Source organism: Herpailurus yagouaroundi, unplaced genomic scaffold (genome assembly GCF_014898765.1).
Source record: "Herpailurus yagouaroundi ecotype Mexico unplaced genomic scaffold, PumYag 183, whole genome shotgun sequence".
NCBI classification, from domain to species: Eukaryota; Metazoa; Chordata; class Mammalia; order Carnivora; family Felidae; genus Herpailurus; species Herpailurus yagouaroundi.
Window position 1 is genome coordinate 16,813,195 of NW_024412414.1, and position 11,214 is coordinate 16,824,408.

At 44.2% G+C, this 11,214-nt stretch overlaps 1 protein-coding gene across 1 annotated transcript in view; it reads left to right on the forward strand.

Annotated features, from left to right (window-relative positions):
* Window positions 1–5,736, forward strand: part of RYBP (RING1 and YY1 binding protein) — an 82,047-nt gene extending 76,311 nt beyond the window's left edge. Inside the window, exons 3-5 of the mRNA XM_040492160.1 lie at window positions 4,343–4,519; window positions 4,616–4,714; window positions 5,148–5,736. Of these exons, the coding sequence (XP_040348094.1) occupies window positions 4,343–4,519; window positions 4,616–4,714; window positions 5,148–5,400 (529 nt within the window). The 3' untranslated portion in view covers window positions 5,401–5,736. The remainder of the gene's footprint in view (window positions 1–4,342; window positions 4,520–4,615; window positions 4,715–5,147) is intronic.
* The last annotated feature ends 5,478 nt before the right edge of the window (window positions 5,737–11,214 follow it).

Sequence of the window (11,214 nt, forward strand, 5' to 3'; positions counted from 1 at the left end):
CACACACACACACACACACACACACACACACACACACACACACACACGTAGACAAGTCTGGGCTATTTAAGGCAGAGAGACTCTTTTGAGGTTACCTTCAAAATAGGAATCCACGAAGAGTCCAGATGGATTTGGGTTAAAAATCCCAGCTCAGCCACTTAATTGTTAGCCTTAGACAAGTTTATCTTTCTGGTCCTCAATCTTCTTAATTTGTAATTTGGAGACAGTCAGTTCTTCCTAGAGTTGTGCTAAATCTAGCTTCACGTTGTGCCTGTCTTTTGATGGCTGGGAAATGGATCTGCCTCTGCTACTCCAGGCACTTCGCCGTGTCTAGTCTAGAGAGGCTGGGGTGGCCTCGCTGGAGTGAGGTGGGTGCAGCTCTCATGGAGATGGGGCGTCCCCATTGTCCCACATGCAGTCAGAGCATAAGCCTAGAAACCAGAGGGGACAGATGGCAGGAGCTGCCCGAGTAGTGCTGACGGGGTGGCACTTTTATTTGGCAGGTACACACTGGTGGGCCTTCAGGTCTTCTTAACCTTCCCCTTGCAAAAAAAGTTGGCTTTGCTTTTTGAACCAGTAAGTATTGATATGCACTTGATTGAGAAAAGTACTGTGCAGCTGGTAAAAATTGGATAGGTTTGGGGCACCTGGCTGTCTCAGGAGAACTTGTGACTCTTGGTCTTGGGGTTGTGAGTTTGAGCCCCATGTTGGGTGTAGAGATTACTTAAAAATCAAATCTTTTAAAAATTGGCTAGGTTTATTTCCTACATCCTCTGTACCCTGATCTTAGAAATTCTATGGGACTTGTTGGAGAGAGAGAGTTTGAAAAAGCTGGGATAGTAATTTTTTTTTTTTTTTTTTTTTTTGGCAATAGTAATTTCAATAATAAATAATCCTCAGTTTTGGAGGGTTTTTTGTGAGGAGGGGGTCAGGTAACAACTGAGGAGTTAGGTTGTGACTTTGGAAATGGGTGACATAAAACACAGTAATACCTTTGAAACAGCACAAATGTCTTTAGCAGACATCCCCTATTCCTTGCTTATTTGCTTATTATCAGATCACAAATAGCCTTGGGTCCTTGTCGTTTTCTGAGCTTGTGGCTTGGTTAACCATTGGCGGAGAGCGGTATTCACTCTTCTAGTCAGACATTCATTTTCTTAGGAGCAGGTACAAGCTATCACATGGCTGTGCATGTGTGCTGTGTATTAGGAATCACAGCTGATTTTTACCTTAGGTATATATAGATTTTTTCCTGTAGATAGTGAATCATGGTTTGCATGTGCTGAAGAATTTAGACCATGCATTTTGCTGAAGTCTTAGGGAATGCTTATCTGGCACAGAAACACACCGCAGGCACCTCACCTGTTGTCCACAGTCTGCCTGGAGCCTTGGCAAGCCGGCCTCGTTTCGGGGTACTCCGTCCTGGACACGTGTGATGTCTGGCTGCCTCACAGCTTCTTATGGTCCCCCCACTCATGCCCTTAAGGGCCATTCGTGAGATACAAGTAGCTTTCTTTTTGATGGTAGCTACACTTGGGGTGAGTACAGCATATAGAGTTGTTGAATCACCTGAAACTAACCTGGTATGTCAGCTGTACTCAAAAGAAGCAATTTCCCTTTCTCTCCGCTCATCATTAACTCTTGTTTCTGCTAATGTTAGTGCCTGCTACTCACTGAACCAGGCACTGCTTCTAAGGTCCCTGGTTTCTGAATCTCTTCTCTGACTTCTCATTCCCAAGTTTTGCCCATAACCCCCATTTACTTAGCATCCCTTTCCTGCTTCAGAAGAATGTGTCCCCGTTCCTTTCCCGGGACGTGTCTTGATTGTACTTTCTCTCCTTTACCCCATGAATTAACCTCTCTTGCCTGCCTCCGGTCTGTTTCAGCATACAGCATGATTTAAGTCTTCTTTTCCTATAGCAGTCTCAAACCCTGCTTACCCCTTTCCGCAATGGCCAGGGCCGTGCTCACTTTCGCACCACAGTTCTCAGAAGGGTTCCTATTGGCCATCTCTGTACTAGTGCACTGACTGTCCGTCCATCTTCGCAGCCTTTGATCCCATGTGGCTTGCTCTCCTGGTGGTTGGCATTGACCTCCTTCTGGTTATCGAAGCTTGGGCCCTCTGGTTCATCCTCATTTTACTTTGTCTTTGCTATGTTCGTTTATTCTTTATTCATCCAGTAGATAACTTTATTGAGCACCTGTCACTGTGCTGAATGACATGGTGACAAGAATGATTAAGATGTGAGGTTGTCACTGAGGGGTGTACAGTTGACTGGCAATCACAGTACAGCGTTGTAAGTGACAGAACTTTGTAGAGTGTTCTAGAATGAGACAGGCACCTCTAACTCGGATTGGATGGGCCTGGTGATTTGGCTGGCAGTTAACCTTTTATTCCTTCCCTGTGGAAGGTTCTCTTAGACTGATGTCCGGGTGTCCTTTCATGTTCTTGCACGTCAGACTTCTCTGGAATAAAATGAATGTGCTGGCTTAATTGAAATTCTCTCTCAAGGTGTAGTTTTTTCATAGTTTTTATGGTTTATTCACAGTATTAACTCTGGCTGACTTATTTTGATACCAGAGTATTGTTTAGTGTGTGGCATTTTGTTTCACCTGAATTAAACTGGTAATCCCTTTAGACAGCTGATCTGTTTGGATCCCCAGTGAGTGCTTGGGAAATGTTTGTGGTGGTGATGATCTTCTTTGTAAGTATGAACACATTTGTGCTTGCTCTTTGAAGGAGTAGAATGTGTTAGCATGGCTGCTGCTGCCTTTCTCAGAACCTGTGGAAAAAGAAAGTTACTTCCATACGGGATCCTCTGGGGGCTTAAAGTTAAGTACCTTCCTCCCTTTCTCTAGAGGTACTTCACGTCTGCGTTTGCATCTCTTACCACTGACGATATTGTGGTCCAGGCTGAGGTGTACCTGTGACTGGGTTTTGTGGTGACCACCCATGACCAAGGCCTATGTTGCTAGAGACTGATAGGAAGTTTGCTCTGAGATTATACCTTTGTTGGTACGTTTTCTGGTAAAGCCACCCTACCACCGAACAAGTACTGAAACGCTCAGAGCAAACCCAGTGCCTTCCACGCTCAGGCTCACCTTGGGGAGCTCGCAGGAGTGAGCTGACTGTCTCCTCCTTGTGCTGCTTTCCTCCTCATCCACGCCACACCAGCCCTCAGAAGCTCCAGGAATTAGGGGTTCAGCATGTCAGGTATCTAGCAACTGTTTTCCTGCCCCAAAATGGCAGAATTACTTAAGAAGGAAGCTTCCCCCACACACACATTTGTTTCAATCCCCCCCCTCCCCCCCAGGCTTCCCAATGATGAGCTAGACCTAGTGTGGCTGGTTATTTTTCCCCAGCCCTTTTCTCCATCCTGGGGACCCAGAGGGAGATGTAGGGTCTGAAGGTGATGGTTACATTGTGGCAGCCAGTCATTTCACCTTATTAACGACCCACCTGGAGGTGTTTGTTTCCTACCTTGTTCTTGGAGAAGTTACTATATTGCAAATGGTGATCTATTATATTATAAAGGGAGATCTAGATGGGAAATGTTTGAAAATTAATATTGTATAGAAATAACGCATAGGCTCTTCTGTCTCCCTTTCCCATTTGGGTCTGAATGCTCCTGCATTGTGCAAAGTGTTTGGCAGCACTTAGATTTTGTAAACAATAGTGTTAAGAGCCGGTGTCAGTTGGAGATTGGCGCGGACATAATGGTTGATGGCACAATGAATGTATCACTTGTCTGAGGTTTTTTTATAGTGACTTTCAGTCTTTCACTCCCCTTGGGAGCTAGTATGAACCACAGTTACCTTTTATTGCTCTATATGTGTTGTCCATGCCAATCACAGAGCTGCAGGGGAGCAGACAGAGTTGGAATAATTAGATTGAGGAGTGAATGTCACACTTCTAATTTCATTCTCCTTTCAAGGGATTACCAGTGTCCATTTAATAAAATGAGATTAACCCTCTGCAGCAGGAGTATTTGAAAGCTGTCAGTCAGTATAATCTTGACAGCTCAAAAGAAGAAGTGCTGTCTGCACTCTTAGAAACAGTGTCATGTTTTATGGGCCGAAAGACTTTTTCTGCAAAGGGATGTGTCTGTGTGAGCACATGTGTGTGTGTCGTTAAAGGCAGACATGCAGGAGGTGGATCTGAAAGAGGAAGAGGGTTCTACCTATTGCGTAGGAGCAGTAACGGAGAAATAACAAGTAGTGTAGTTTGCACTTGCCAGACACCGGTCATAAAATACTTTGAGAGATTGTAAGACCAAAGCAAAAAAAAGTGAGAGAAATAATACAAAGCAAATAGTGACGTGTCTTTCCTTAAACGTTTTAGAAAACCTCGGATCAATTCTCAGCTGGTGGCGCAGCAAGTGGCGCAGCAGTACGCCACCCCGCCGCCCCCGAAGAAGGAAAAGAAGGAGAAGGTGGAGAAGCAAGACAAAGAGAAACCTGAGAAAGATAAGGAAATCAGTCCTAGTGTTACCAAGAAAAATACCAACAAGAAAACAAAGTAAGTTCCCAGCCCACTCTGCACAGTTCTCTTATTTTGCCGGTGAACTCCAGCCCTGTTTTAAATGCCTCTTTTTGTTTCCGCCCCGCCCCCCAGACCAAAGTCCGATATTCTGAAAGATCCTCCTAGTGAAGCAAACAGTATACAGTCTGCAAATGCTACAACAAAGACCAGTGAAACGAATCACACCTCAAGGTATTTGAAGCTAGATTGAAACACAGCATTGCTGCTCTGATTTACTTTGTCCTGGTCCAGAACCCGGGGCACGTTTTGTGCCTGTGAGCTTGCAAGCTAAGAAGGGGTGGGGGCAGGAGCTAGGTGTGGGCCTGTTCACTTGGAAAACACACGTGTAAATATGTGGGTTTCTTCTGTATCACTGTGCCCACAACAGGAGAAAGATCAACCGATGATAATTTTGCATTGGTCCAAAAGCTTGGTTTAACCGGTGGTGGTTTCTGTCGCTAAAAGTTAATCAGCAGACTTTGCTGGAAGCTCTTGGTGTGTGTGGTGGCGATTTAGACCCCTTGCCACCCACGGTGGCGTGAGGTCCGTGTGTATATTGATGGAGAAGTTGCTTTGAATCCATAGCTTATATTTAATTGGCTGTTCCCCGGGGTGTTGCTTTCAGGCCCCGGCTGAAAAACGTGGACAGGAGCACCGCACAGCAGTTGGCAGTGACTGTGGGCAACGTCACCGTCATTATCACAGACTTTAAGGAAAAGACTCGCTCCTCCTCGACCTCCTCATCCACAGTGACCTCCAGTGCAGGGTCAGAACAGCAGAACCAGAGCAGCTCGGGGTCAGAGAGCACAGACAAGGGCTCCTCCCGTTCCTCCACGCCAAAGGGCGACATGTCAGCAGTAAATGATGAATCTTTCTGAAATTGCACATGGAATTGTGAAAACTATGAATCAGGGTATGAAATTCAAATCCTCCACCTGCCCATGCTGCTTGCACCCCCTGGAGAATCTTCTGTGGACATCGGCCTCTTAGTGAAGCTGCCAGGATGATTTCTGCTTGCCATGGGCATCTGGCCACCAAGGAATTTCGCACCCTGACGATTACTCTTGACACTTTTATGTATTCCATTGTTTTATATGATTTTCCTAACAATCATTTATAATTGGATGTGCTCCTGAATCTACTTTTTATAAAAAAAAAAAAAAAATCTGCTGTGCACAATTTTCCATGTACATGACAACTGGTTTTTTGTTTTTGTTTTGTTGGGGGGGGGCGGTGGGGGGCTGGGTGGGGGAGGGAACTTTTATTTATTGTGTTCACAGACTCCATCCTTTCAGCATATCCTTTTAAGTTTAGTTCTTTCTTCCAGTTATACTATGTACTATCAGTTTTGATATAACTATATATATATAAATATAAAATTATATATAAAGGGTTATTTGAAACCAATCCATGGCAACGCTGGTGCTTGATACACTGTGAAGTGAATACAACATTGAACAGTTACAGATCTGGGACAGTCCCTTCTAGGAAAGTGCTGAAATTAAATTAAAATCAGTCCTACATGAAGTATGTTCCAACCCACGTGGGAACTTGACTTTCATCTGTCTAAAGAGTACTGGACGATATAAAAATATATATTTTTTACACAATGTGATCTCAGATTTCAAGACTGCTCCAGATAGCCTGCATTTGCAATGGAATAACTGACAAATCACAAATGGTTTAGTTGGGAGGGCTTTGAAGACGATTCAAAAGTAACTAAACTAGCTCCAGAATGCCAAGTATTCGTGTAAGTTCCGGTTACATGTTAGCATTGCTGTTCTTACATAAGCACTCATGAAAATATGGTATTCTGTAACTCCAATTCCATCCATTTTCCAGACCTCCACTCATGTCTGAGGTAAATCTCTTAGTTTCAGGACTGAAACTGTCTAACCTATGTTTTTGGTCCATACAAGAGGCAACTCCCTATTACCACTTTGCACGTGACATTGCAGTCGTGGTTTTTGTAATTGAAGTTGGTTTGCCTTGTGTCCTCTCCTTTTCCTTACCCTGCCAATTTAGTTTATGAGAGTTCTTCTTCCTTCTTAAGACCTACTCTTGTTTGTTTTTGACTGAACCAAGGTTATCAAACGCACATCCAGTCCCGACATGGAGTATTGACAGTGTTTAGAGACATTTCTCGATTCCCTGCTGTGGGAATGTGGTGAATGGTTTAAGCATTAGCAGCCAGAATTGCAGGGAAAGTTCAGACTTCCTGCGAGCGTGTGATCTTTGTCTTTTTCAACATTTCTGTTCCCTCATTTCTCACTGTCTTGCAAAAACAAAACAAAAAACAAAGACCACTAACATGATTCCACCCCCTCCTTGTTTTTCAAATGTGTTGTTTTGCTTTGTTTAGATTCCGGGTCTCTTGCGTTTGACTCTTCCGTTCATATCCACGCGGTCTGTAGGCTTCAGAGTCATTTCAAACATGGGAACTTGGTGTCACCTTCCTTTATTTGATCATACTGAAGGACTCACGGGAGGGCAGCGATTTGTGATGAAGTGCCACATTGTGGGGTGAAAAACCTGGTTTGCTTAAGAACAGAAGTACCTGTCTATGGAGGCAACGAGTAAAAAGAAACAATTAACAGCTTGATTTGAGTAGCCAAGAGGAAAGGTTCCTTTCACATTTACATTAAAACTATTCGGTAGTCACTGGTGTGCTGTAATTTAAATTCTGTCCTCAAGGGTGTAGGCTGTAAAGCAGTGCTATTTGTTGCTGTGCTCCTATTCTCAAATGCATGGACAATTGTTCCCCTCTTTTTAAAATGATGCTTGTATCTGGGATGCAAGCTATGCTCTCTTTTTAAATACATTTTTAAAGTATTTATTAATGAACCAAAGGAAATCAGATGCTTTCTGTAAGCATCAGAATATATAATCCATAGTGATTTGACTATGAATTTTAAATCCACGTTTTAATATTAGTGGGATATTGCAAAGACATTCCTTCTAAAGTTTTAATATTCCTTTTATTAAGGGTCTCAGGGAGGGTAAATTAGTCAGCCATATTTATTTTCCAGAGATGTAAGGAATTGCTACGTTTTCTAATTACCTTTTTAAGAAAATTTAAATGCCACCAAACTCGTGGGTTGCACTGCTTTTTGAACCAATAAGTGTTGGTATGCACTTTGTTCAGAAACACTGTGTACTTTCTCAAAATTCGTTTCATGTAAAGTGATTGGACCCCTAGATTAGTGGAAAGAGCTGATGAACCAGCTACTCATAGGCTGCTAATTAATTCATCGCCAGTGTCTTGGTTTTTCAGTTTTGCCTCCGTGATAAAGAATAGAGGAAAGGATTGGGAGGGGTGAAGGCAGGGAGGGTTGCTTTCAAACAGGTGAGGTGAAATTGGCATTTTGCTAGAAACTGCAGCTAACACTGGGACTTCTCGACAGTCACATGCCGTTGGGCCAGTCCTCCAGCTGCTGTGGTGTATCCTGTTGAGGTAGTGAAGTGGTGGGGACTCTACACTTTTAATTTCCGAAATTGAAGACATCCCTCAGGCATGTATTCTGGAAATGGAATTCCTATAACTTCTGCATTTGCAGTTTGCCCTACAACTAGTAGGCAGCGCATAAAAACACTAGTGTAGTTTATAAAGATATATATTAAAAGAGGACCAGAAATACTTGGTATTCAGTGGCACAGTAAGCAGGTTATAAAAACAAAACAAACAAAAGCACAGTGTTACACTTGCAAGTTTCCATTTGTTTTCATACCACACGCTCTATCACACTCGTGCGTGCGCACACACAACAGAGCTTCCCCAGCGTGCTCTGCTTGAGTCATGCAGTTTAAAAAAAAAAAAGGGAAAGACATCTTGACACCCACAAAATATTCTGATCAAACCTTTCAGTTTCAATCTGGATCTTTAAAAACATTGGCAGAAGCTTCTGTGAGTTTAGTTCCACTAAGATGTCTCACCTGCCTTATCAAGACCATTCTCAGTCTACTTTTTTAAGCTACCGTATCTTAAATTATTGAAAATTTATTAATTGCTGAATATATAATAACCTTTGCTTGTATGTAACCGAAAATGGTTTAAGAGCCAACATTTAGAGTATGACAATGGAGCTGAACAGTTTTTAATGCGCAAGCAGTTCTGTTCTTGTGTATGACTTGTAACCTTAATTTACTGTGTAAAGATGGTTACATTATTTCCTTAGCTTTGTTTGTTGGAGACAAATAGAGAATGCTTGTTAAGTATGTCAAAACATAATCTTATCTTGTGAATTTTTGTTAATGTATTATACGAGCTATATTTTTCATTTGCCCAGAAAGACAGCTTGTATAACGCTTTTGGAAGTTTCTGCTCTGTAACGTCTTTAGAGCTGACAGTCTGTTAGGTTTGTTTTTTTCTTCATGCTAAAGTGTCAGTTGGTGGTTTTGTGAACTGGTCAGAAATTCACAGGTCTTAAATGTTTTGGGGAAATTTATATTGGACACTGCTCTTTGTCTAGCAAATAAAAGATGTTAATATATTCCTGTTACTGGCATGTGCACGACTATGTTATTAGAAGCCACTTTATCATTTTCCTGCTTTAAATAGAAATGTCTATTTATGAATTCTGCTTGTAGTTTTTTCACAAATAAAATAGTAAAATTTACACTGAAATCTTTATTTCCTTGTGTATAGATTTTAGCCTTAGGAAAATGGTTCTGTTTTGTACTCGGATTTTTAGCTTGCGGGTTATTTCCAGTGGGAACAGGAGGCCAAGAGCGCAAGTTGGTTTAGGTGTGCATATCTCAAAGCTGCAACAGTAAACCTAACTGAACAAAAAGAACGTTCAGATTTGGGAAGAAAATCATCTTAATGTGTCTAAGCTCATCCTTTGAGATCGGTTATAGCGATTTAAAAAGATGGCGGCTGGCAACGGTCAGTTCGGTGGCTCGCCACAAACTGTCAGAAGACAACCCATTTCTGGCCAACTGCAGTTAGGTAAATTGTGACTCCGATGTAAACGAAGTGCAGTGTCAGACCTGAAGGCCACACACACAAAGCTTGCCACGTGCTAGGGAGACCACTGCTGAGTGGCCGCAGCGGTCGCTGTGCCCTTCCAGAGGATACGAAAACCACTTGAAACTCTTCAGGATGCACCCCTGATTACTCTTCTTTGTCCTGAGTTTGCACTTGGACTAGCACTGAAAGGAACACGGTGTAAAATGGTGCAGGACCCCCAACTGGAAAATGGGTTCGTCCTGACGAAAGGAAACTAAGAAAGCTGCGTTCTCCTTGGTCCTTAATTGCCAGTACGGAGTCGTCACCCAAGTCTGGCTCCTCAGAAGTCTCGGAAAGGATCTGGAAGGGTGTAAGGGCAGGGATCAGATGGCGTCTCCTGTTTCCCAGCGGCTATTGTGGCTATAGACAGGCAATTGGTTGTACCCCCTACCTCTCTGCTTTCTTTGGTGTCTGAGGAGTCCTGCGTGAGGGTCCCCGCTGCTGGTGGCCCTGGCTCCACCCTTTGAGGAGGATGGCAGCTGCCTCGCATAGATAGAGGCGTACAGCAAGAAGTTGGATCCTTTCTGGCCGTAAGGACAAGAGGGAAGGGAGACAGTGGCTCCTTCCCTCTTGTCCTCGGCTAAACGCCGTGTCGACGCGTCCAGACGCCTACTGAGGAACACCGTGACTGGGGTGTGACACCGACATGGTATAGACGCTGGCTGGATTCATCCTGGTCAAGGATAGGATGGTCGCTGAAGCCGGAAGGCACCCAGGCTTATGCTCTGCTTTCACAATCCTGTGACGTGGCAACCGGACAGCCTCTGCCTGGGGCAGCAAGGAGATGAGGGGGGTCAGGGAGGCCTTTGGTCTGTCTCGTCCCTGATCTCCGAGCGGTTCTGAAGAGCTGCTCTGAAACCTTAACATCCCGGGAAGGAAAGGTTCAGAACCATCCTCTTGATCAAGGTCCTGCTTGTTAATTGTCAAAGAAGCCAAGGTCTGTTCTGGCCGCTCCTAATAGTGTTTGTCAGGAAGGTGCAGTCTTTTCCCTGGCAGTCGGAGTTCTGTGAAGTGCAATAGACACGGACCACTGAATACTGCAGGGGAGGCTCTGATTTTTCTAGAAAAGGTCATAGGACGTGTCTGGAAAGATAGAGGAAGGGGCTCAGGTCAGGGCAGACCCCGAAGCAAAAGTAGATATCCAGGTGTCACGTTCTGCCTGGGAAACCTGCCTTCTCTCCAGGCATTCATCACAAGGCTGCGACGGGGGGCTCACTGTAGGGCACCTGGTGACTGGGTGTTTCTAGTCCCAATGACAGATCCAGTGCTTTGCCAGAACACAGCTAAGGGGGGTAAGCGCGTGGATGCAGACTGAAATTGGCCCCCTCCTGCCGGTGCTTTTGACCTAGACCTGGCATTCAAGTGACCACACCCCCATCTGGAGCTGTGCCAGACCTCACTAATCACTCCCAGTACTCTCTTTTCAGCTGAATTCAGACTCCAAAGCCTCAACACAGCTCTACAGTCTTCGTGACCCCGTGTTCCTGTGTGGTAAAACTCATTTGCCATTCCTTCCCTGGACCAAACCCATCCAAAGCAACTGGGGGACCCTACAAGGCTGACTTAGTCAACTCTTCCGTTGTGGAGCCCTCCCTGGGGCCGTAGGGATTCTCAATGGAAGGCTGGCTGAGAGACTTGAAGGAGTCCGGAAAGAAGGAAACTAAATATCCAACACCAACTTTTC